Raw genomic sequence first — 26896 nt, 5'->3', positions numbered from 1 at the left:
CAAGCCATCTGGGACCCAGAAGATGGTCTCTGGTTGTGAAACTCAGCCTAGTTCTCAGCAGCAGGAGATCAGAGGCCAGATCTCAGGGAGCATAGCTCAGGGCAGCCATGGGCAGATGCAGGGCAGGTGTGTGAAGAGAAGCCTGGCCCTCCCCCTCCACCTAAGTTGCTCATTCCCCAGGGTCCTTTGTGAGCACAGCACTTGGGTGGCGCAGACCTTCCAGAGCATTGTGTGTCTTTCTTTATCTGCAGGTGACACTGAGTTGATATTCATCAGATCCCAACAACAACAACCTTCAGCTCCATGATGGATGTGTGTTTGGCCATGAGAGATGGACAGGAGGGACATGGCTAGTGCCAAGTGGGCACACATCCCTGTCCATGGGGGATATAAAGGGCACCTTGTGAGGAGCCAGAGCACACTCTACCCAGGTGACCTGCCTTGTGTGAGAGCCCAGTGCCTGGAGATGAAGAGCCTGCTTCTCACCATCCTGCTGCTGGGGCTGGTGGCTATCCTGAAGGCTCAGGAAGCCCCACCAGATGACCAGGAGGATGTGAGGATGGGAGGGACAATGGGTGGTGGTAGGAGATGGCCTGACCCTGGTTGGTGGTGGTCCACCGGTTCAAGTGGGGTTCTTAAAGACTAGAGTTTAACCCTGCACCCCCGCATGGAATGGTCAGATCAGGTACACTACTGCATTATTAGCAGAGCCTCTCCAAGAGCACTGACCTGGAGTAGGAGAATGAGTGGGTCATGTCACGGGTCTTTGCTTGAGTGACATGCCATACCAGAAATTTTCATAGCTTGTGATTTTTAGGACAGCGGACTTCTTCAGGGCTGACTTCCCGACTTCTAAGACCATACACAGAACCTGTGTTCTCACTAGTCCAGATCGCCCAAGATTGGGTTCAATCTACAGTGGTCATATGTGGTGATGTGTGATGTCAGCCCTCTTCAGAGCTGCACCGTAGGCTCTGGAGTATCTGTTCAGGCTACAGGCTCAGGCACTAGAGCCTGGGAACAATAGGAAACAGACTGAGGTGTAATCTGGGCTCTGTCTCCTGCAGTTCTCTGGGATCTGGTACACACAGGCCATGGTATGTGACAGGAATCACACAGATGGGAAGAGACCTATGAAAGTGTTCCCTATGACCATAGTAGCCCTGGAAGGAGGGAACTTAGAGGCCCAGCTAACATTCTGGTGAGTGTCCCCACCAAGCTTCTGCAGTTGTCTTTCTTGCCGTTCCCATTCTTATCTTGGTATAGGTTACTGAATGCCCTGCTTATGAGGGGGGCTTGCTGCCATGCCATCCTCTTAATTTCAGGCATGGTCTTGATATAAATCTTCGGAGTTGCCTGGTCAGGCGATATGCCCAGTGACCTGAGCATGACTTCTGTTTTACAGGGACAATGGTCATTGTCACATGAAAAAATTTTTGATGCATAAAACTGATGAGCCTCGCAAGTACACTGCCTGTGAGTACCATGTAGCCCACGTTTTCCTGCAGGGGCAAGTTCCTGCAAACAGGCTGCCTGCCTTTTTTTTTTTTTTAGCTCCCAGTACAACCACCACATCATAGTCCATGTACCGCATATTAGAGGTCATGGGTTATTCAGCACCAGGTACTAACTGTTCTCCCATGCCCACCCCCAGGCACTCCAGTATAGCTCTTGACTCTTATGTAAGCATTGCTAAGAACAGAAAAGCAAGGATGGGAGGGTCAGGCCTGGCGGCCTTCTCAACCCTTCCCTTGTTTGGAATCCTCAGCAGGACCTGGCCATGTCCTGGAAGATAGCTTCTGTCTAGTTTTGGAGATCACTGGGCTGGACAGCCTGGCTCTCCTGTGTGACTAACCACAGGTGTTCCTGATGATTTCTTGGAAAAACCTCCAAAGGTGTCAAGAAATGAAATGCTAAGAACTATTTCTCTGTTCATCTTAGTCAAGGGCAAGAAGACCATCTATATTCAGGAGACTTCTGTAAAGGGCTACTACATCTTGTATTGTGAAGGCCAGCGCCATGGGAAGTCACACCGGAAGGGGAAACTCATAGGTGAGGAAACAGAGGCCCCGTGTCTTGTCCACGGTCTGTGCTTCTAGTAGCCATCAAAATAGCAACAGCCATGATGGGCACTGGGGACTGGGGAGACTCAACGTGTTGCCCAGACAGTGTGTAAGATCTAAATTGAAAGTGTGTCAGCTGGGAGGGGACCTAGCTTATGTGACCTTTGGGTGCCTGAGCATTCAGCAGGGGTGTCCACTTCTGGTGCTGGAAAATGACATATCTAGAGATCTCACCCATGTGCCAGTCAATATGAAGCTAAATAACCTGACAGAGGCCTTAGTGTGCAGGTAGGATCCCCCTAGGGTCAGGGGACAGCCCCTTGCTTCTGAGATCCCGAGTTTTTAAAGATCTGGGAGAGATGGTGAAGGCCTTTTAAGGTTCACAGAGGGCTTTGGGGGTACTCAGTGTTTGGGAGTCCTCATCCTAGAGCAGTATGTTCCCTGCCAGGGTCCTCCTCCTTGTCCTCACTGCTCCAGGTTAGCAGCCCCAGTGCTGGTCAGTGCTCTTGACTCTGTCACTGGCTCCCTGCAGAGCTCTGCATTACTGCTGCCCTGCTCACCTGGCCCTTTCCCCATAGGGACAAACTCTGAGAAAAACCAAGAGGCCCTGGAAGAATTCAAGAAATTTGCAATGAGCAAGGGATTCAGAGAAGAAAACATCATCGTACCTGAGCAGCTGGGTGAGAGAAGGCTCTGACCATGAGCTTCCCAAACCCAGCTTGTTTCTCTGCTCTGCTTGTTCCTGTGTGCCTCTGGGTACCTTGTGTGTCTGTGTCACTCTGTGTTACATGTGTCTTTTTGCCTCCCCTCAAACACCATTGCCCCCTCAGAAGGGCACCAGAGCCCAGCTTCAAGTCTTGGCTTTGGGAGGGTCTGAGCTGCAGATGTGATGGCTCATTATGCAAAAGCTCACGCATGCCCTGTCCTTGCTTTCTACAGATCAGTGTGTGTCTGCGAGTAACTAAGTAACTAAGGTAAGTGGCCCTCTGGAATTACCATGGAAACCCTACGTTCCTGGGTTCTGGCGTTGGAGGGTCCATGTGCTTTGATTCTTCTCATCCACTTGTGCAAAAGTGGTCTACTCAAGTAGTGATCCCCCATTAACCCTTGGAGTCTGCTCTCCACATGGCCACCTCTCCCACACAGGAACATGCAGACACTTGCCAGGTCACAGGTGTAAGAAACAGTCACTCTCCTGCCTGTGGCTGTCCAGCAATACCTGCACAAATGCTTCAGGATAGAAGACCACTGGCCAGCGTCTCCCATTCCGCTGTATTCTCATTGGTACAGCAGCCAGCCCATCATGGGTGCACTTGCTGATCCTGCCCTAAAGCCAACTCAGTCCTTGGCGCTCCCTAACCCTGGACCGTTTTCCTCACCTTCACTGACGGACTTCCCTTTGACCTTGGCTTCACCCGCCCCCAGCCCCAGCTACTCCTAATAAAGCATTTCAGCATCACCCTGGCTCAGTCGCGTCTGCAGAGGGCCTTGCATTGGCAAGTTTCTAAGAAAGTGCTTGAGGGTCACAGAATATGATTGAGGTTGGGAAATGCATTTTACAGAGTCTAGGGGGTGTACAAATTTTGGAGGGTGACTAGACAATTATTTAAGGTACTTAGCAATAAATAATTATTCAAATGGAAGATGTTTGAGGTTGGTAAATGCAAGTCTTTTGCAAATTTAAAAAGTTTTTTTTTTTTTTTTTTTTTTTTTTTTTTTTTTTTTTTTGTAGACAGGGTTTTTCTGTATAACCCTGGCTGTCCTGGAACTCACTTTGTAGACCAAGCTGGCCTTGAACTCAGAAATCTGCCTGCCTCTTATAAGCTTCAGGGGATCCACTTGAATCCTCCTCCCACAGGTCAAATGGACTCCAGATACGTACTGTCAATCAACAGCCTGTTTCCCACCTGTCTATTCCTGGGGTTGGGAACTAGTCCCCTTTCCTTGGTTCTGGGATCCCCACCCCAACCTGCTAAGATTATGGACCTAAAAGTTTGCCCAAGGAAAACAGGCTATTTTCCCCCTAAACTCCTGGTGATCTATCTATCTATCTATCTATCTATCTATCTATCTATCATCTATCTATCTATCTATCTATCTATCTATCTATCTATCTATCTATCTATCTATTTATCCCTAGCATACATGTCCATTCCCGCATCCTCTCAGGTGCTCCCTCAGAACCTGCCTCCAGGAAAGCTCCAAAGCAGTTGCCCACAGGTGCTCTGTTCAGTCTCACAGACTGCTTCAGCTGGGCCTACACATTTTTAACCCCAGATTGTCCCACAGCTTAGACAGTAATGAAACAACCAGCTCTCCCTGGACTTGGCCCACAGTCACCCTCCCCTACAATGACAGCCCAGTGTCGGGAGGAAGTACTCAGTCTTAGAAGATTATGTTGCTCCTTATTCATTTATAATCAACAAAAGGCTGGGATGCTGAGTTTCAGACCCGGGGACCAGGGACTGAGGTGCATATTTTACATTGCCAAAGCAGACCTGGCCTTTCTGCACCTCTTAGTCCCTACCTGTCATAATGTCTCTAACCCTAAACTTTCCAGCCCAGAAGCTTGGATGTCCTTCACCCAGAGGCTCTTTCCTATACAACCCAGACATTTTGGGTTCTCCTGCTCTTTTTCTATTCCCTGTTTCCATCTCTCTACATGCACCTGCCTTTTCTTTCTCTTCCACCTCCCCTCTCTACTTCCCAGTGCTGACTTCCTTGACCTCCTTCCTTGGAGCCAGTGAACTGGCTTTCCTGAGAGAAGCTTCCCAATAAACCTATGTGTGTGTGTGTGTGTGTGTGTGTGTGTGTGTGTGTGTGTGTGTGTCTTGAATTGTCTTATTTCATTTGTGAAGAAATAACTTATCAGTTATACAACATTAGTGACTAACCACATACAACAAACTCAGTGCTGATCCAGGACAGGAGGCTGTGTGGACAGTTCTGTCAGGGAGGAGTGAAGAGGAAGAGGAGGAGGAAGAGGAAGAGGAGGAGGAGGAGGCAGATGGTCATCTGGTGACACATAATGTTGTGTGATAATTTTTTTTTTCCTGGAGAAATTCTAACATTCTAGTTAGCAATCCCATCCAGATACCACCAAAACCCATCCTGATGAATCAGAATTTTACTGGGATTGCTTACAAGGGATGGGTGGCAGTTACTAACAGAAGCAAAAGTGACTCAAAGACAGCTATATCACCAAGGCCCACCCCAGCATGGGTGGCAGCTCTGCTGGAGACTTGTTCTAACACTTTGGTTCAATTTGGAATTTTTGTGCCCAAATGCTAAAGGTTCTTGTCCCCAGTTGGTTTTTGATTGATAAATAAAGAGACCAATGGCTGTACACACGATGGGACACTTAGAGTAGCATGTGTGAGGATTCAGAGACAAATAGGAGATTTGCCATGACTCAGGGTAGAAGGATAGGATGCAAAAAGCAGGAAATAAATCCAACCAGTCATGTGAGATTTCAGCTAAATCGACACGGTCCATTTCCCCAATAGGGCCTGGAGTAGTAGGGAAAGATTTAGGAGTGCCCAGCCTTTGAGGTAGTAAAGGCATTTAAAAAATAAATTAGTGCGTGTGTGTCTTTCATTCATGGCTTCAAAGATACCCTCTGGGCAGGTGCACTGGGCAGATCCACTGGGAACACAAAGCACTATGGTCAAAATTCCCTCTACATAGCGTGCACAAGCTGGGACCCTGGAGCTCGACAAAAGATGCTCTTTACAAGTGACACTGGTCTAAAACTCTTCCAGGTGCTGTGGAGTTTGAGACCACCAAGGAATGATCACCAGACAAAATTTTAACTTAAAAGATAAATGGACAATCTTATATTATTTATAGCAACGTTTGTTGCATGAAGTAGCTGCCTCTGCCAGTCTGAGAGCTGCTGCAAAGGGGAAAACAGGATTGAGTTCTTGAAGATGCAAATTTCAACTGTCTCAATTTTGGAGATTTTCTCCTGCATAAGGCGTTATCATATTTGTTTGTTTTGTTTTCTGAGCGAGCTGCAGTGAAGTGAGACTATAGCAGCAGAATGACTGTCTGGTTAAAAGTTTAGGAAAAGCTGCACAGTAAGGGGAGATGAGTCAAGTAGTCCTGTAGACTGCTACAAGTGGCTCAACTGCTGATGGGGTTGACCTTAGTGTCATGGTCTGGACATCCTGTGGAGAATAGTCCTTGGGCTAAGAACAGGGTCCTGCAGACTGCTAGACTGTTCTTGCAAACTCAGTTTGAAATGGAGCTAGTGTTTGAACATCACACAGGCAGTGCTGCTGGCTTCTGTCTCTTCCAGGACCTGGCTTGGTGTCAGAGTCTTCTTTGCAGCTTGTCTTACTGTAGCCCTCGAATTACTGATGCTAACTCTCTGTGGTTAATTGCCCTGTTTCTTGGAAGCCTCACCAAAGAGACTCCAGTGCTGTGTACAGTTTGCCTCTGTGTATTTTCCCACAGAAGCCCTCTCTCTTCAGTGGGAAGCATCCCCCTGCAGCAAGCCGAGGGCTCCCTCCCCGTCTCTAATCCAAGGAAACCCAGCCCCACCTTAGAATGACACTGCCCATAACCCCACCCCCACCCCCTTAATAAAACATCCAAAGAGCTAGATGCTAGCTTGAGACTCCTCCTCCTCTGCAATGCCAGAACCTGGCCCTCCCTGGAATGAGCACTCCAGGTGCCTGTCTTTGAGACCTCAGAGAAATAACAAACTCAAAGCAGATTAAGGCCCCACGTTTAAATCATACAGAAAATGTAATCAGAGGTCACAGCTAGTTAGTTCCTGATAACCCCACATAGGCACCCATTATCCCCCCTTCCCCACAGCTTCACTTCCATCCCACCCAATGGTTACAGCCCTCCACTTCCCTTTTACCCTGAGAATTCAGGGAATTGCTAACTATACTATACTGTATATAAACCCAATACTTTCCAGACTCAGCATCCCATGCCAGCATCTACCCTATGACTGCGGGGCATGTGATCAGAGTCTGGACTTGAAACAATAAAAGACTCTTTTTGCAAGTTGTAGAAGACTTCAAACCTCTTGGACTTGTCTAGGTTTTCCGTGGACTCAGGGCATAACAGTCTTGTCTGAGAAGAACTCTAAGCTTTTGTTGCTTACTCTGGCAGAGAGGGGCTGTGAGAATCTGGTAGGTTTTATGGACTTCCTGAACCTATTGGAGGTACTGAGGTGTTTTGAGTTGTTTACTCTTCTGTTTAAAGAGTTTTCCTGCAGGATGGCATGTGCCAGTCTCAGAGGAAACTCTCACATGTCCTTATAGCCCTTTACAGCCCAGCACTTGAGCTCAGGAGGAATGGAAATGGGCCTGAGGAAGAAAGCCCCAGCCCTGAGAGAGGCTCTGCATTCCAGACCTGCCTGGCTTTACTTCCACTCCCTGAACTCTGGGTCCCTCCACTGGAGAAGTCTGACCTTTCTGATAGCAAGAGAGACCTAGTCCCACTTCACTGAGCTGCTGAGATTTCCCTGAGGCTTCGGGGCTGTTCTGTATGTCAGGTAGAGTGAGGCCACTCCATGTGACTCTGCTGGAGCTTGCTCTATCATCCTGTATCCTGGGATCTCTGTGCAGGGCGGGGAATATGGTGTGAGGATGATCAAAGCTCCCCAAAGCCCTCTAGTTACAGTGAGGGCGTGACCATCACACCCTGAATGGAATCTCAGCTCTTCCACCCACAGCTGCTCAGGTGACTTTCAGCTCCAGGGGCTTGTGTGCTCTGTTTATTTTGTCTAATTCTGTGAAGCCATTCATAACTCCAGCTTTTCTGCCTCCAGGGAGAACCTGTAGCAACGCAGAGGTCATCTCTCTCCTGTGGGAAAAACATCCTCTTCTCTGGCACCTCTTCTCCCTCTCCTCATCCCCCTCCATGCTCCCCACCCCCTTCCTCACACCCTCTTCCTCTCCTTCCTCCTCTCCCAGCCTTTCCCATCAAAGAAAACAGTTTGTGAACAACTTCTTTGCCTGGGAGAACTCCAGCAAACTACATACTGGTGAAAAGTTCAAAGATGGCTGGATAAGACCACTGGACACCAAGATCTGAAGGACAGTGGAAGAGTCTTAGTCGTCACAGCTCAGACAGGATTTCACATTCAGAGAGCCTCACACTGGCCCAGATGTTTGTGTCTACCTACACGCTGTGTGTTGAGACCTCAGTTCAAGGAGATGGGGTTCGGGGAGGGGGCGGCTTTCAGAGGTGCAGGTCTCATAGTGTAATTGATAGTTTGAAGTGAGCAGAGGGGACCAGCGTTCTTCCCTTCTACCATGTAAAGACACAGTGGTTCATCTGAGACCCAGGAAGTGGGACCTCAGCAAACACCAAACTGTCAGCTCCTTGCCCTTGGGCTCCTCTGGCTCAGAAATTGTGAAATCAATTTCTGTTTGTGAGCCACACAGTCTGTGTGATTTTGTTCTCAGAGCCAAGTTAAACTCTGAGGAGGCACTCCCAGAGTGCCCGGCTCTGAAGGCCCTCAGCCAGAGGCTCACAGGGCACAAGAACAAAACAGACGACCTAATTACTGATGGGCAACATGGAAAACTTTCACAAATGGCTGAGTAACAATGACTACAATTCTTTGGCATGGTCAAAACCTAAACCAGAACTTGCAGTTAAAGGAAGGCTAACAAGGTGACTTCATGGGCCCTGGTGAAGGAGAAGAGTCAGGATAAGAAAAGAAATCTATTTAGAGAGCTGCTCTTACAGAGGAAGAGAGGACCTGTTAGACACTCAGGAAGACAGTGATAGGACAGCTGGAAATGTGTAGAAACAGATGCCATTCAACAGAAGGAAGCAAGCTGAAGGGACTCTAGCCAGCCCACACATGGTGAGTGTGAATGTGGCCGGCCTTGCCCTCTCTCCCATTCCCTCTGTCCTGCTATAAGCCATTAGATTACATTCTTAAAGCTGGCCACCAAGATCCATTCCCTTGTTTGGCTGTAATATCCAAAATGAATTCAAGACCACCTATTTACCTTCCGCCTTCGAAAGGACTTTCCAAACTGTACTAGCAGTCCAAGTGCGCAAGGAGATAAGGAAGCTGGCTGACTAAACAGATGTAAAAACATAGTCTAAATGACTGAGCCTACAAGCTGCCAAAACAATATTAGCTGTTCTCAGAGACATAATCATAACAATTTAGCAGCTCTCAGAGAAACCCCCCTACCCGGACCCACACTGAATTCTAAGAAAGACCACAAACCACTCTGACCTTGTCGCTAGAATCCCCCTGACGTTGATAGCTGTCATGTTAATAACTGATCCATAAGTTCAAAATGTATTATTACTTTGCTGACCAAATCATAATATCCCACCATGGGGGCAAGTGAATTGAGTCACTAGGCCAAAGGGTTACTTAGTCCCTATACAAACCAACCAATGCCTGAAATACTTCTTGATAGAGAAGGGACAAATGTCCTTTCTCTATCAAGAAGCAGCCCTTTGCCATCATCCCACATGAATCCCCCATACCTCTCCTGCAGCCCCGGGACAAGCATCCTTCCTCCTCTCCCTTGTTCTTTTCCCTGCTTCTCTCTCATCCTCTAGCTCTTGGCTTTGTCTCTTACTCCCTGACTTGTTCCTCTGGGGCAAATCAATCCCCTTTGTGCTGAGAACTTGCTCTTGGGGTGTCTTGAGCCAGTCCTAGTCCTTTTCCATAGTCAAGCCAAGCTCCAGTATGGTGGCTATTCTAGAGGGAGGAGTCAGAACCTCAGGCAAAGATCAGCAAGGAGGCCTTGTGCTCAGAGCCTGGTTGGTTTATCCTCAAGTCCAAGTTAAACCACAAATCCAACTGTTCTTCTTGTTAGGAGCAGTCACTTTCCTGGCCAGGTGGTCCAGATGTGGAGAACAGTGTCCCAGCTCTGAGGGCTGTGGCCAGGATCTATCCTGAGAAGGAACCTGTTGTTTAAACCTGATCTAGCTCAGAGGCCAAGGACAGAGAACCATGGCAATTCAGAGACCTGCCACAGGGCTCCAGGGTGAGAGCCTGGGGGGGGGCAGCTGTAGAGAGTAGGAGACTGGTATTGAGAGCCCACAGAATCCCACTGGCAGGAAGCTGGGCTCTGCAGCAGAGGGCATGGGGGAATGGACCCCATCCTTGTTGCCTGCAGCTGACCTTATCAACTGAGAGGACTCTGCAGTTTGGCAGCACACAGCCTGGGGTGGCAAATATGTCAGTACTGAGCTTTGCGTGTCCCCCTGTGGGGTCCGAGTTCTCTGGAGCTGCAGTGGTCTATCCTGAATCCCAGTCACAGACCCCACTTTAGCAGGCCTTGAAAGTAGGAAGACAGGTCCACACCCAGGACAAGAGTGTGAGTGCCCTTTGCTTCTACTCAGTACAGAGCTGAAGCCGTAGCCCCTGCAGCACGGCAGGAAAGGAAATGAAATATCCAGCTATGTTTATATACATGTTAAATTTTTCTATCTTTACAAAGATTTAAATATGTTACCAGAAAACTCTGAGATTTGATTGAAAAGAAAACTTCCAGCAAGGTAACAGAACATAAAATCAATATGAAAAGTTATTAGCTTTTCTACATTGAAAAACAGTAACACACATGCCACAAAACCATGAAGGTGATTCAAGTTGCATCAGCCAAAAAAGAAAAAAGAAAAGAGAGGTATACCAAGGAATAAACCTCAGGAAGGAGATGTTAAAATTAAATTTCTACAGAACCCATAGAACCTATAAAACACGAAGGACATCGAAGAGCACAGTAGCAGAAAGAACATCTGTATTCATGGATTGGGAGATTTAATGTTGTGAACATGGCAATATTACTAAAATCAAGCCTCAGTTTCAATACAAATTTCTGTCAAAAGTCTAATGTCATCATCTCTCACAGAAATAGAAAATAATCCTACTGGTCATATGGGAGCTCAGAAGATCTAGAAGTGGAGGAGTTAAAACATCGGGCTTTAAACTACACTACAGAGCTGCAGTCACTAAACCAGCATGGCTTAGGGTGTTAAGATACAGGACACAGACAAAAATGTACTTGAAGATTCAGGAAATAGAAAGAGACCATACTTTCTGCCTAGGAGTGAAATTGTACAGGAAATAATCCCAAGACAAATGGAATTGTGGGAAGTTAGAATTCTTCTTTCTGCACAGCCAAGGAAACAATCAGCTGTGAAGAGGTGGCCCACAGTGGGGAGGGAGTCTTTGCCACTGAACATCCAACAGGGGAATGTCAGAGAGAATATATAAATTATTTAAAATATTTAACACCATGTTTGTCTTTCTGGGTTACCGCAATCAGGATGATCTTTTCTAGGTTCTATCCACATTCTTGAAAATTTCATGGTGTCCTTGTTTTTTTTTTGTTTTTTTTTTTTTTTTTGGTTTTTCCAGACAGGGTTTCTCATTATAGCCCTGGCTGTCCAGGAACTCACTTTGTAGACCAGGCTGGCCTCGAACTCAGAAATCCACCTGCCTCTGCCTCCCAAGTGCTGGGATTAAAGGCATGTGCCACCACTGCCCGGCGATGTCCTTGTTTTTAATAGCTGAGTAGTATTCCATTGTGTAGAGGAACCACATTTTCTTTATCCATACTTCAGTTAAGGGACATCTGGGTTCTTTCCAGTTTCTGGCTATTATGATTAAAGCTGCTATGAACATAGTTGAGCCAGTGTCCTTGTGAGATGGTGGAGCATCTTTTAGGCATATGCCTAGGAGTGGTATAGCTGGGCCTTGAGCCTTAACTATTTTCAATTTTCTGAGAATCTAACAAATAGATATCCAATGTGGTTGTGCGAGTTTGCATTCCCAGCCACAGAAACTTCAACCCACATTTTTTTTTTCTGCCTATAAGAGGTTCGAAGATAAAGAAGGAGCAGAAAATGAGGAAATGGCTAATTGATAACTGGCCCCACCTGTGTCCCATGCTATGAAAGCCTACTTCTGGCACTATTAATGATACTCTGTTATGCTTGCAGACAGAAGCCTAGCAGAACAGTCCTCTGAGCATCATCCAGCAGATGATGGAAACAAAAGCAGAGAGCTACAGCCAAGCCTTAGGCAGAACTCAGGGAATCTTGTGGAAGACTAGGAAGGATTCAGAGAATCAGAGAGGTCAAGGACACTACAAAAAGCCTTACAAAATCAACTAGCCTGGGCACCTAGGGGCTGACAGAGAACCACCAACCAGAGTGCATACATGGGATGGACCTAGACCTCCTACACATATGTAAGAGATGTGTGACTTGGTCCTCATGTGGGACCACTAACAGCAGGAGCTGTTAAAGGCTGCCTCTGACTCTGTTGCCTGCCTTTGGGTCCCTTTCTCCTACCTGGACATCTTGTCTAGTTTCAATAGATGTACCCAATCCTACTACAACGTGATATGCCAAGGTGGTTTGATACCCGTGGAGATCTCCCCTTCTCTGAGGAGAAAGGGACAAAGGTTTAGGGAAGGGAGTGGAAAGTGAGGGACTGGGAGGGAAGTAGGGAGGAGAAGCTCCATTTGGAGTACAAAGTAAATAAATAAGTTAATTAATGAAAAAAGTTAACACCAAACAATGCATCCAACTGATATGAGCAGATGAACTGAACAGTGAGCTTCCAATATGGTAGAGTAAGCCCTGGAGGAATCAGTGAAGACATTCACCTCTGTGAACTCAAGGGGGTTCATGTCCAACAAGGAGACTTGATCTTCTGATGTTCTGTCATCTGAGGGCCCACTGACAGGATGTTTACAGAGCTGGGACTGCCCTGATACAACTGAGGTCCATGTGTGTTTGTTTCTTGCCATCTTGTGCCCTGACGTGGGATGGAAAACCAGGCTCCATCACAGCCTGACCTGATCCACCCCTGTGCTCCTGTTGAACCTCTCACCTCTGGAGTTCACAGCCTTCCTTCTCATTAGCTTTGAGCACCCACAGACTCTCAACACAGCCAGGTCTCATTCCCTACAGACAAATGGATGCCTGAGGCACCATGAGTCCACGTGCTGACCTGTGTTCTGAGTTCAGTGAAGCCTGCCCTGGCTGCCCTGGCTTCTGGCCTTAGCCCACCTTCCCTCCCACTGGGAACTCTGCCTTCCACTCCCCACTCTGCAGTTCCTGGACTTAGCCACCTGCCCCAAGACACAGAAGTCATCTCTGGAGAAGGGTTTCAGTTCCTATGGGACTGTCCACACTCCATGGCCCCGGAGACAGGTGCTAGTCCCACAATGGCATCTTTGTGCCTCTCTGGACCAAAGGTGGACAGGTTCAAGTATCCATACACAATATCAGTGAGGGCTCTGTGACAAGCCCTGGACTATGCCGAGGAGCTGGCATGGCTTGGGTTTTGATGTTAGTATAGAAGGTGCTGAGCAGGAAGCCTGTGAGAGGGTGGGGCCGATGCCCTTTAGGAGAAATCAGGAAGCAGGTTAGCAGCTCTGTGTCATGGGGAAGGCCTCTGTACCTGTCAGGCTGTCCTCCATACCATGCCTGGATTATTCCTGAAAGCATGTCCCCACATAGGCACAAGCCTCAATCCTTGAACAGGAAGAGAACAGCATGATTAGCACAGCCAGGGCCGCCGCCAGTTTGCTGAAGGCCAATGGATCTCTCTAGGTTTCTCTGTTATTCGCTTCTCTTGCCTATGTCTCAGCAGCTGAATTCTCCCAAAGTCTCCAATCATGTTCCTGGATATGACAGAAGTAAAATGGCAGCAGACAGAGACCACTGCAGTTGTAGAATGGACTTTGTCACCTCAAGTGTTGGTGCCAGGTGAGAGCTGTGGCTGTAAGTGCTGATGGCTGACCCTTACTGTTCCATGCAACTGCAGTTGACATTTCCTATCATACTGAGAGACTAGCAGATTCCCAGACCAGTGCCTGTGTCTCCTTTTCTGTTTCTCTGGCACACAGTCTCGAAGAGCAGGTATGAGGTTATTGAACACACTGTCATGTGGGAATCTGAAGTGTGTCCCTAATTTGGGAGGCTGCAGAATGAGGCTGGGGCTGGTAGAAGTTAGTCTCTGAAAGGGTCTCCTCCATCTACATCTCATTCTGACCCTTTGTCCCTTCTCTTTGCAACCTTGATACCATGAGACGACCAGCTCCTCCACTGAACCTTCTCTGCCATGATGCTCTGAGTCACCACAAACTCACAGCCATGAGACCAATCAATCATGGGCAGAACTTCTGAAACCGGGAGCCAGAACAAATCCTTTTTCCCTTCACATTGTTCTCTGGTGTGTTTAATCCAGTGATGGAAACCTGGCTAACACACCTCAGTCTGCAGGGATGAAAACTGATAGGATAATGGGTCTGGGCTTTTCCTCCCTTCCCCCCCCCCCCGAGATAACATGGAATGTCCCACCCAGTGACTCTGAAGGTCCTCAGGTAGGCTGAGTCCCAGTTTTTCACAATAACTTTTTCATTAAAATGCATTTTATCAAATGCCATAAAAACTCAGGCTTCTCAGATCCCTGGCTTCTGTCTGCCAGGGATAATCAAGAACCTGCTCCTAGACTTCTGGTTTTTTTCTGTTAGCAGTCATTGGATCTAGCCTGTGGCCTGGCACGTGCTATGGTGTCCTTTACCACCAAGTTTCATCCCACATCTACAATTATGGTTTTGAAGTCATTTAGTTTGTAGTACTGTGTTATAACCATTCCTAGTGGATCAATAGTTAGACTAAATGCAACTGGTCAAAATACACCAAACACAACACAGTAACCAGCACAGATGATTAAAAACTAATACAGCTGTTGCTGCCTAAATGGAACCTTCTCTAAATGTGACAACAGAGGCGAGCTGGAAGTAAAAGAACAGGTTACAGCAGCCAACTTTAATCGAAAGAAATGTAAAATGTAATTTTAATATCAGATAACATAGACCCTAGAACAAAGGAAAATTAATGGGACAGTGAGAGGCCAAACAAGAAGAATATTACCTCTTAGCTTTGGAAAGAGAGAGAGAGAGAGAGAGAGAGAGAGAGAGAGAGAGAGAGAGAGAGAGAGAGAGAGAGAGAGAGAGAGAGAGAACTCCAAATAGCACGGATACTTTGGAGCTCAGCCTTGCTTCCATCACCAGCTTACTCTAAGCAACATCTGTGACCCCACATAGCACACAGTTCTTTTTTCTTTTTTAGCACACAGTTCTTTCATGAAATTACAAGTTACAAAACAAGACAAGACCTATCCTTGTGACATAGAACCTGGACACACTTGAAGGAACTAAGTGTCCCCTGCACACATGTCCCCTGTGCACATGGAAAGCAAAGCAGGCCTCAGTGCCCAAGGGAGACAGGAAGAGTCCTCAACAGATTTCAACACACAATGCCCAAGGGAGATGGGAAGAGTCCTCAACAGATTTCAACACACAACGAAGTTCTGAGCAGTTCATGGACCAAAGAGGAAATCTGCAGGGGACTGAAAATGTTGACCTATGAGGAATGAAGAAAAGAGTCTGTAGCCAAACCATGTGGTGAGCCTAGGCAGGAGGTTGCTGAGCATACTCAAGTCCAGTCAGGCAGGACAAGTTAGAAAGACCCTGTACCAAGGTTCAGAAAACAAGGGGCTTTAGGGATGGGTCAATGATTAAGAGCACTGGCTGCTCTTCCAGAGGACCTAGGTTCTCTTCCGAGAATCCACAGGATGGCTCACAACAGTCTGTAACTCTAGTTCCAGGGAGATCCAATGTCCTCTTTGGGCCTCCACAGAGACTAGAGAAGCATGGTGTATGCAGGCATACATGGAGGTTGTCTTAGTCAGGGTTCTATTCCCACACAAACATCATGACCAAGAAGCAAGTTTGTGAGGAACAGGTTTATTCAACTTCCACTTCCACATTGTTGTTCATCACCAAAGGAAGTCAGGACTGGAACTCAAGCAGGTCAGGAAGCAGGAGCTGATGCAGAGGCCATGGAGGGATATTATTTACTGTCTTTCTTCCTCTAGCTTGCTCAGCTTGCTTTCTTACAGAACCCAGGAATACCAGCCCAAGGAAGGCACCACACACAATGTGCCATCTCCCCTTGATCACCAACTGAGAAAATGCCCCACAGCTGGATCTCATGGAGGCAAATTCCCCAACTGAAGCTCCTTTCTCTGTGATAACTCCAGCCTGTTTCAAGTTGACACACAAAACCAACCAGTACAATTGACCCCTTGTTAACTTGACATACAAACACATCACTATTAAGCCTCGACCCTTACTTTCTTATTCATCCCCAAGACCTAAATAACTTTAAAAGTCCCAGTCTTCTTATATTTGTACATATTAAAATTTCAATCCTTTTAAAACACCCAATCTCTTTTAAAATTCAAAGTCTTTTTACAATTAAAAGTCTCTTAACTGTGGGCTCCACTAAAGTATCTTCTTACTTTAAGAGGGAAAAATATCAGGGCACAGTCACAATCAAAAGCAAAATTAAACTCCAACTGTCCAATGTCTGGGATCCACTCACGACCTTCTAGGCTCCTTTAAGGGCTTAGGTCATTTCTCCAGCTCTGCCCTTTGTAGCACACACCTTGTCTTCTAGGCTTCCACTGTCTGTACTCCACTGCTGCTCCTGATCTTGGTAGTCATCTCATGGTACTGGCATCTCCAATACACTGGGATCTTCCACTGTAACTAGGCTTCATCAATAGCCTCTCACAGGCTCTCTTCATGGTGCCAAGCCTCAACTCCTCTGTATGACCCCTTCAGTCCTGAGTTGCAACTGAGGCTACACCTTCAGCCAGTGGCCTTCCACGGCATCTCACAGTGCTGAGCCTCTGCTGCTCTTCATGACCCCTTCATGCCTTCAAATCCAGTACCATTTGGGTGGCTCTTACACATTACCAAGACCAGCCACAGCACAAGGTACAACCTTGGCTATCTCTGGAACACAGCCTCTGTGCTCTCAGAAAACACTTCCCAGAAGATTTCACATCAATGATGCTGGTCTCTTCTTAATCACCACTAATTTCTTAGTTCCAGCTAACCAGCGACAATAGTTCCAGTAATGCAAAGTTTTCACATTAGTAGTTCTGGTATCTTGTTAATCACAGCTGATTCTTCAGCCCCAGCTAACCAAACCCACAGAATCTTCACAATCAAAATAGCAATGTCCCTGAGAAGAGTCATTAATCTTTCCTCTGAAATTTCACAAGCCAGACGTCAGTCTTCTACACTGTTCTTCCCCAAAACATGGTCAGGTTGTCACAGGAATACCCCACTCCTGGTAGCATTTTGTCTTATTCAGGGTATCTATTCCTGCACAAACATCATGACCAAGAAGAGAGTTGGGGAGGAAGAATTTATTCAGCTTACACTTCTGCACTGCTGTTCATCACTAAAAGAAGTCAGGACTGGAACTCAAACAGGTCAGGAAGCAGGAGCTGATGCAGAGGCCATGGAGGAGTGTTACTTACTGTCTTTTTTCCTCTAGCTTGCTGAGCTTGCTTTCTTATAATACCCAGAACTACCAACCCAGGGATAGCACTACCCACAAGGGGCCCTTGCCCCTTGATCACTAGTTGAGAAAATGCCTTACAGCTGGATCTTGTGGAGGCATTTCTTCAACTGAAGCTCCTTTCTCTGTGATAACTCCAGCTTGTGTCAAGCTGACACACAAAATCAGCCAGTACAGAGGCAAAAACCCAAACACATAGAAATAAGTAAATATTTAAAAAGATTTTTTAAAATGAAAGGTATTGGAGATTGTCTTAGTTAAGGTTGTCATTGTTGTGGAGACACAGCATGACAAAAAACAATTCTTCTGAAGGAAAGCATTTGACTGGGGCTGGCTTACAAGTTCAGAGGTTTAGTCCATTGTCATCATGGTTAGACACATGGCGACACACAGGGAGACACAGTGCTGGAGAGGTGGCTGAGAGTACTACATCTGGATCCACTGGCAGCAGGAAGAGAGAGTCACTAAGCGATGGACCTGGCTTGAACATTTGAAACACCAAAACCCACGTGCAGTGACATACTTCCTCCATCAAAGCCACTCCTACTCCAAGAAGACAATAGTCCCTAATCCCTCTCAAGTAATGCCACTCCTTAATGCAGCCATGAGGGCCATTTCATCCAAACCACCACGGAGATGTAAACATCTTCATATAGGTACACAGGGCTCTAAGTGTAGTTCCTAGTCTGCCCTCTAGAAGGGGAAAAAGAAAGAGACTAAACCAACATATAGAGATCAGCAATACATATGCAAATTCCGGTCAGGACAGAATAAAATAGCATGATACATACACATTAGAAATGAAGACGACATTTAAAACTCATTACCTCAGTTCTGCCCAACAGGAAGTTCCTGGGCTGGTGGATCTGTTTGAGGAGAGCCAAGGGAGACCCCTTGGCTACAGTGGTGACTCTGATGTTGGCTCCTCTCTCCAAGGGAAGAGGCTGATGAGTAAGGGCAACCAGACAAATCTCTGGTGTCATTCAAATAAGGGACATATGCTGAGGTGCTGACTCGTGGTCCAGAAGATCTGGGGGCCAGTGGAGAATGTGACTGTGAGCTCATTTGGTCAAAGGGATCTTGCAGCAATGACTAAACTCTCAGGTAAGACCATCGAGGGTCAGGGTGGCCTAGATTCACTGGCAGATGTCTGTAGACAGATGTTGGGGCCAAGAAAAGGCCACTTGAAGACAAAGGAGGAAGTGGAGTGAGGCAGCCATAGGCTGTGGAGTTGAGAGAGGAGGGGTCAGTGAAGAGCCTGCTAGAGCCTGAGCCTCAATGGAACCTGCTCTCTTCTCACTTTCACACCCCAGGCCTGAGTTCCATGACTTCCAGCTGTCTGCATCCCATTCACAGGCAAGTAGGACTCACAGTCCCCAAGGCCAGCTGCCACTGGCAATTCCCATGTGGCCCCTGCTTTTAAGCAGCTCTGCTCTTCCAAGTGACTGATGCTAGCGTGGATGTCTCTTCAGACTCGGAGCTGACCCAGAAGCCAGCAAAACCACAGGCCCCCAGTTGTGTTTTTGTGCATTTCTGACCCAGGGCCTGATCTCCACATTGGTCCACATTGAGGCCTGTCCCTCAGTTACCTTGAGGGACACAGCAGAAAGTGATAAGTTGAAACAAAACAAGGTATGAATTGAAAAAAGCATTTTAAATTACATGAGCAAGACTGGGGGAGCATCAAAGGATGTGTATATGTTTTAGAAAGAGGGAGGCACCTGTGTCCTCTGTCCAGCATCGTAGGGAAGGAAGGGGTGTATGCGGTAGGGTGCAGCAGATGAAGATGAGCCTGCCATACAGAGAGTCCCTGAGCTTATGTTTACATGCAGGAGTGGGTGGGGCTGCTGGAAAGGGGCAATTTAGTTTTGACAAAATTACAAAAGCAAGTTTCTATCATTCCAACCCATGGCACTGCATCAGTTGCCAGCCACAGGCAGGTCAGCCAGCAGACCTTGACTAGAGCCTGAGTGCTCCCTTCCAAGTCAGCTCTGACAGGATTGATTACAGGCCTCAATTTCCTGTTGGTCTTGAAGCAATGAGAGGAAAACAAAGAAACGATTATCATGATCTGGGTGACAGGGCAGTTCTGAGATCTGTCAGCAAGGAACAACCCAGTAAAGGGAAATTAGTGGGCTGACTTCTTACACTTAGGACAGCTTTGTAGGTAGGATGGACACGGCTAACTGGACAGAAAAACAAGTGATGCATTGAGAAGCATTTCAAGTTACATGAACAACACTCGTGTCGGCGAGGAAAACTCAACCCTTAACATCAGGTGAGCAAACCAACCATGGACACGAGCAATGTACTTGAACAGAGATGACCAAAGATGCCATGTGTCTGGCAGGAAGCTCACAGGCACATGGGAACATTTCAGCCACCAGCAAAGCAGACACCACACACCCAAGACAACAACCAGGCATATTTAGATAATAGCAACTCAGGTGCACAGCTGCAGGAAGACAATTGTGTAAATATATTTTGGAAAACCATTTGTGATTTTTTTTCTGTTGCTATACATACTAAATATATGGTCTAGCATTTTCTTTCAGGTATACATTCCAAAGTGCAAGCATAGGATTAATTACAACTAATAGGTAAGTTTACTTTATAATGATCTAGAACTAGGAATGGTGGGGCAAACTCTGGGGTGTCCATATAGTGAGTTACTACCTGCACTGACATGGAACAAGCTGCTGACAGAACATTGTGCATTGGTGTCAAGGCATCATGCTGAATGAACTTATCTTGAGAGGTCACAGCCAGTTGGCTTTGTTCTGTAACATGCCATAGAGACATACAGAGAGAGAGGTTGAGGAAAGATGTCTGGTTCCCAGGTGCTATGAGATAAGGATTAGGGGACCCTGAAGGGGAGGCAGGAGGGAGATTTGGGAGTGGCATGTGGTGGGAGTGGAGTTATCCCCAGGATTGAAGGTTAGTTTGACTTGTAGAATAAATCTATGCAACTCATCTATGAACAGAACCAACCCGCGTGTTGGTTAGATAGAAATGGTGCTAATCTCTTTGACGTCAGCCCCATGCGTTTTCAGTGGAGCACGTGATGTTTGTTAGGTGCTGCTATCAAAGCTGACCTGGAGCCTTGTCACTGGAAAGACGGTAGCAGGAAAGGGGGCAGTCTCAATCCCACGCTCTCCAGTTCCCTGCCATGGTACCTCAAACATTGTATACTAGATGCTAGAAGCAAACCAAGCAAATTTAGAGCGGATTATAAAAGAAACGTTGAATATTTACAGAAGTGAACACTACTGACAAGTTCCAGCAAAGCTGGCCAAGGATAAGGAAGCAACAAGTCGGAACATCCGTCATTAAAAATGAAGGGATCATCCTCACTTTAGCCTGGTATTACACAGTAGCAGTAAGAGAACGTTGTCATCAAGTATAAAATTAATTTTACAACCTACATAAAATTCACAGATTCCTCAGAAGAACCAGAGTTGGCATGGAAGAAAGCAATGTCTCAGTGGCCCTGTAGATGTTAAGTTTAGCCAGACATCATGGCTCCTGCCTGTAATGCCAGGGCATGGGAGACTTGAGGCTTGGGCTTCACCATGAGCTCAAGACCGGCCTTGAGCTACATGGCAAGGGCCTGTGAACACAAAACACTTGTATTGAAAATCTTCACACTAATTAATTTCTATAGTAAACTCAACAGAGAAAAAGATTAATCCCAAGGTCCTATAGTTCAAAAGTAAGTGTCTAAAGTGAAAAAACTTGTTTTGTTTTTTAATGGGTCCAGAATACACCGAATGGAAATCCTGACAAGGACAGTGGTGGTATTAAAAAGCTGCAGGACAATTTTCACTGTGAATGTAGACACGGAACCTTCCATAATATCGGAGCAAATTGAAGTCACAGTATGTGGAGGGAGGAGCCACTGGAGGAGCCTGGAGCAATGACTCAGTGGCTAACAGCCTGAACTGCTGCTCCTGAGCGCCTGAGTTCAATTCCTAATTCCCATGTTTGCCAACTTACCACCACAGGTAATTCCAGCTCTCAAGTACCTGACACTCTCTCTGGGCTCTGAGAACTCACACACAGGTACATACCTTCACACAGATACACTAGAAACTAAACATGAAATAAATCCCTGTTTAAAAAAGAAAACATTGTAGGCAGGTGTGTTTTGTACCTGCAATAGAAGGTTAGTTTGTCGCTAAGAAATATCAAACCACCCATATCCCCACCAGGCGATTAACAGAGGAATTGTGGGGCCTCTCTACAAGTGTTAGGCTTGGGCCACAGTTACTATTCACATTCCGTGCCAGTTTATTTTATATTTTAAAAGTACAGTTGCAGAACACACTACAACCCATAACGATAATGTGCCTGGACAGGTCACAGCAGGCTGTAGAGTCTCATCACTGTGTGTCATCAAGGCCAGAGATGATGGCTCCACGTGGCTTCTGGTCACAGCATCGCAGGCAATCCTTCACAGCAACAGAAAACTGTCCATGGGCAAACACAGTCGAGAGCGGCCTGGAAGGAACTGAGATCGTAGGATCCCGAGGACCCCAGTAGCAGACCATTGCTGGACACGAGGAGACTCCCAGGCTGTGCTGGTGTGAGTCGCATCCTTTGGCTTCGTTAGCCTTGTAGTCCGGATCTACTTGCCTGACTCCTGAGTATCCAAGAATCCTCCTTGCCCCTGGGTCTGGTAAATGGTCCCAGTCACCTGGCTGGGGCTTTTGCTCTGTATGGATAGAACTTGTGGCCAGCAAGAACTCTTCTTAGCTGGTCCTTGGGCAGTTGTATTTCTCAGGTGCAGGTGCAGTAAATAGCAGGGGCGGCAGCAGATGGCTGGGACCAGGAGCGGGTGGCACCGCCCAGTTTTAGCACACTCATGGCTACTGAGACCCTTGGCCCTACAGTGTTGTGAGACAGCTCTACATAGGTCCAGAAAGGAGGGACTCCTCATCTACTGCCAATGGTTCTAGACCTGGGTGCCTGAGGCCCCGGCCTTTACATTTTGGATGCTCTCAGGCCTGTCTTCTGTCTGTCTATGTTAGTTCTGCTCTGACCATCCACTGGGACCTTCCAGTCCCTTCTTGTTTGTATGACCACTGCCACAGCTGTCACCTGATTGTTTTTCTCTGGCTCCTGCTATCAACACCAATATCTTGATTGTGGCTATTGTTCCCCTGCAGCTCCAGCTCCTGCTTTCCTTGCCTCTCCATTGCTTCTCAGCCACTGTGGTTCTTCAGCCATTGCCTGGCAACCATCAAAGCTGCTGGCCACTCTTTTCTAGACTAGCTCATTCTACTCTATTAGTGATGGCGTTGCCTAAGTTGTTCTTCTGTTTATTTACTTGTGTGCGTGTGTGTCTGTGAGTGTGTGTGTCTGTGAGTATGTCTCTGTGTGTGTCTCTGTGCATGTGTTTCTCTATGTGTGTGTGTGTGTGTGTGAGTGTGTGTGTCTGTGAGTATCTCTGTGTGTGACTCTGTGTATGTGTTTCTCTATGTGTGTGTGTCTCTGTGTATAACTGTGTGTCTCTGTGAATGTGTGTGTCTATGTGTATAACTCTGTGTGTCTCTGTGTGTGTATTTCTGTGTGTGTCTCTGTGCGTATCTGTGTGTGTTTTTCTGTGTGTCTCTTTGTATGTGTCTATGTGTGTGTATAAATCTGTGTATCTGTGTGTGTGTCTGTGTTTGTGTAACTGCATGTCTCTCTCTCTGTGTATTTCTCTGTGTGTCTCTGTGTGTGTAACTCTGTGTGTAACTGTGTGTATGTCTGTGTTTGTGTCTGTGTGTCTCTGTGAGAGTGTTTGTGTGAGTGTCTTTGTGTGTATCTCTGTATGTGTGTGTCTCTCTGTGTGTGTCTGTGTGTGTATCTCTGTATGTGTGTATATCTCTGTGTGTGACTGTGTGAGTGTGTCTGTGTGTGTCTTTGTATATGTGTGTATCTGTATCTATGTGAATGTGTCTGTTTGTGTATCTGTGTGTTTGTGTGTGTGTGTGTGTGTGTGTGTGTGTAGGCCAGAGGACAGCCTTGAGTGTCAGTCCTTAGGTGCCCTCCATCTTTTGTTTGAAACAATGTCTCTCACTGGCCTGGAACTTTGCTAGACTAGTCTACATTAGCTGACAGTGATCTCCAGGGATCACCTGTCTGCCTCTCTCCAGATCACCTGTCCCTATGCATTGCTTTTACATGGCTTCTGGAAACAGACCTCAGTTCTTCAAATCTATGAGGCAAGTACTTTATCAAATGACAGCTCCCATATCTTTTCTTGCCTTTCACATTTTTTTTTATTTTCATCTCATCTTTTAATTGCTGTAATCTATACCAGAAGATTAATAATGTTTTTTTAAATTTTTAATATTTTTATTACATATTTTCCTCAATTACATTTCCAATGCTATCCCAAAAGTCCCCCATAACGCCCCCCACTTCCCTATCCACCCATTCCCATTCTTTTGGCCCTGGCATTCCCCTATATTGGGGCATATAAAGTTTGCAAGTCCAATGGGCCTCTCTTTCCATTGATGGCCGACTAGGCCATCTTTCGATACATATGCAGCTAGAGACAAGAGCTCCGGGGTTCTGGTTAGTACATCATGTTGTTCCAACAATAGGGTTGCAGATCCCTTTAGCTCCTTGGGTACTTTCTCTAGCTTCTCCATTGGGAGCCCTGTGATACATCCAATAGCTGACTGTGAACATCCACTCCTGTGTTTGCTAGGCCCCGGCATCATCTCACAAGAGACAGCTATATTTGGGTCCTTTCAGCAAAATCTTGCTAGTGTATGCAATGGTGTCAGCGTTTAGAAGCTGCTTATGGGATGGATCCCTGGATACGGCAGTCTCTAAATGGTCCATCCTTTCATCACAGCTACGAACTTTGTCTCTGTAACTCCTTCCCTGGGTGTTTTGTTCCCAATTCTAAGAAGGTGCACAGTGTCCACACTTTGGTCTTCATTCTTCTTGAGTTTCATGCGTTTATCAAATTGTATCTTATATCTTGGGTATCCTAAGTTTTGGGCTAATATCCACTTATCAGTGAATACATATTGTGTGAGTTCTTTTGTGATTGTGTTACTTCACTCAAGATGATGCCCTCCAGGTCCATCCATTTGGCTAGGAATTTCATAAATTCATTCTTTTTAATAGCTGAGTAGTACTCCGTGTAAATGTACCATAATTTCTGTATCCATTCCTCTGTTGAGGGACATCTGGGTTCTTTCCAGCTTCTGGCTATTATAAATAGGGCTGCTATGAACATAGTGGAGCATGTGTCCTTTTTACTGGTTGGGACATCTTCTGGATATATGCCCAGGAGAGGTATTGCTGGATCCTCCGGTAGTACTATGTCCAATTTTCTGAGGAACCGCCAGACTGATTTCCAGAGTGGTTGTACAAGCTTGCAATCCCACCAACAATGGAGGAGTGTTCCTCTTTCTCCACATCCTCGCCAGCATCTGCTGTCACCTGAATTTTTGATCTTAGCCATTCTGACTGGTGTGAGGTGGAATCTCAGGGTTGTTTTGATTTGCATTTCCCTGATGATTAAGGATGTTGAACATTTTTTCAGGTGCTTCTCTGCCATTCGGTATTCCTCAGGTGAGAATTCTTTGTTCAGTTCTGAGCCCCATTTTTTAATGGGGTTATTTGACTTTCTGGAGTCCACCTTCTTGAGTTCTTTATATATATTGGATATTAGTCCCTTATCTGATTTAGGATAGGTGAAGATCCTTTCCCAATCTGTTGGTGGTTTTTTTGTCTTATTGATGGTGTCTTTAGCCTTGCAGAAGCTTTGTAGTTTCATGAGGTCCCACTTGTCAATTCTCGATCTTAGAGCACAAGCCATTACTGTTCTATTCAGGAATTTTTCCCCTGTGCCCATATCTTCAAGGCTTTTCCCCACTTTCTCCTCTATAAGTTTCAGTGTCTCTGGTTTTATGTGAAGTTCCTTGATCCACTTAGACTTGACCTTAGTACAAGGAGATAGGAATGGATCGATTCGCATTCTTCTACATGTTAACAACCAGTTGTGCCAGCACCATTTGTTGAAAATGCTGTCTTTCTTCCACTGGATGTTTTTAGCTCCCTTGTCGAAGATCAAGTGACCGTAGGTGTGTGGGTTCATTTCTGGGTCTTCAATTCTATTCCATTGGTCTATTTGTCTGTCACTATACCAGTACCATGCAGTTTTTATCACAATTGCTCTGTAGTAGAGCTTTAGGTCCGGCATGGTGATTCCACCAGAGGTTCTTTTATCCTTGAGAAGAGTTTTTGCTATCCTAGGTTTTTTGTTATTCCAGATGAATTTGCAGATTGCACTTTCTAATTCGTTGAAGAATTGATTTGGAATTTTGATGGGGATTGCATTGAATCTGTAGATTGCTTTTGGCAAGATAGCCATTTTTACAATGTTGATCCTGCCAATCCATGAGCATGGGAGATCTTTCCATCTTCTGAGATCTTCTATAATTTCTTTCTTCAGAGACTTGAAGTTTTTATTGTACAGATCTTTCACTTCCTTAGTTAGAGTCACGCCAAGATATTTAATATTATTTGTGACTATTGAGAAGGGTGTTGTTTCCCTAATTTCTTTCTCAGCCTGTTTATTCTTTGTGTAGAGAAAGGCCATTGATTTGTTTGAGTTAATTTTATATCCAGCTACCTCACCGAAGCTGTTTATCAGGCTTAGGAGTTCTCTGGTGGAATTTTTAGGGTCACTTATATATACTATCATATCATCTGCAAAGAGTGATATTTTGACTTCATCTTTTCCAATTTGTATCCCTTTGATCTCCTTTTGTTGTCGAATTGCTCTGGCTAGGACTTCAAGTACAATGTTGAATAGGTATGGAAAAAGTGGACAGCCTTGTCTAGTCCCTGATTTTAGAGGGATTGCTTCAAGCTTCTCACCATTTACTTTGATGTTGGCTACTGGTTTGCTGTAGATTGCTTTTATCATGTTTAGGTATGGGCCTTGAATTCCTGATCTTTCCAAGACTTTTATCATGAATGGGTGTTGGATCTTGTCAAATGCTTTTTCCGCATCTAACGAGATGACCATGTGGTTTTTGTCTTTGAGTTTGTTTATATACTGGATTACGTTGATGGATTTCCGTATATTGAACCATCCCTGCATCCCTGGGATGAAACCTACTTGGTCAGGATGGATGATTGTTTTGATGTGTTCTTGGATTCGGTTAGCAAGAACTTTATTGAGGATTTTTGCATCAATATTCATAAGGGATATTGGTCTGAAGTTTTCTATCTTTGTTGGGTCTTTTTGTGGTTTAGGTATCAGAGTAATTGTGGCTTCATAGAATGAGTTGGGTAGAGTACCTTCTGTTTCTATTTTGTGGAATAGTTTGTGAAGAACTGGGATTAGATCTTCTTTGAAGGTCTGATAGAACTCTGCACTAAACCCATCTGGTCCTGGGCTTTTTTTAGTTGGGAGA

At 46.0% G+C, this 26896-nt stretch overlaps 1 protein-coding gene across 1 annotated transcript; it reads left to right on the top strand.

Moving 5' to 3' along the window:
* Positions 1-262: 262 nt before the first annotated feature.
* On the top strand, positions 263-3522 carry LOC110306041 (odorant-binding protein 2a-like). The gene is made up of 7 exons (XM_021178237.3): positions 263-553; positions 1068-1201; positions 1406-1476; positions 1942-2052; positions 2642-2743; positions 3003-3029; positions 3210-3522. The coding sequence occupies exons 1-6, from the start codon at positions 332-334 to the stop codon at positions 3026-3028; spliced, it is 666 nt and encodes a 221-aa protein (XP_021033896.2). The 5' UTR covers positions 263-331; the 3' UTR covers position 3029; positions 3210-3522.
* The last annotated feature ends 23374 nt before the right edge of the window (positions 3523-26896 follow it).

This window comes from Mus caroli, unplaced genomic scaffold, assembly GCF_978045245.1.
Source record: "Mus caroli unplaced genomic scaffold, Mus_caroli_1 scaffold_2, whole genome shotgun sequence".
In the NCBI taxonomy this organism is placed as follows: Eukaryota; Metazoa; Chordata; class Mammalia; order Rodentia; family Muridae; genus Mus; species Mus caroli.
Note: the sequence above shows the minus strand (reverse complement) of the source record. Positions and strands in the feature narration are given on the sequence as shown.

Excerpts from the sequence above, each read along its gene's own strand:
- LOC110306041 (XM_021178237.3), top strand. The coding sequence starts at position 332 with ATGGACAGGAGGGACATGGCTAGTGCCAAGTGGGCACACATCCCTGTC. Across the intron at positions 1,202-1,405 it reads GAGGCCCAGCTAACATTCTG|GGACAATGGTCATTGTCACA; the intron begins GTGAGTGTCCCC and ends TCTGTTTTACAG. Across the intron at positions 1,477-1,941 it reads GCCTCGCAAGTACACTGCCT|TCAAGGGCAAGAAGACCATC; the intron begins GTGAGTACCATG and ends TGTTCATCTTAG.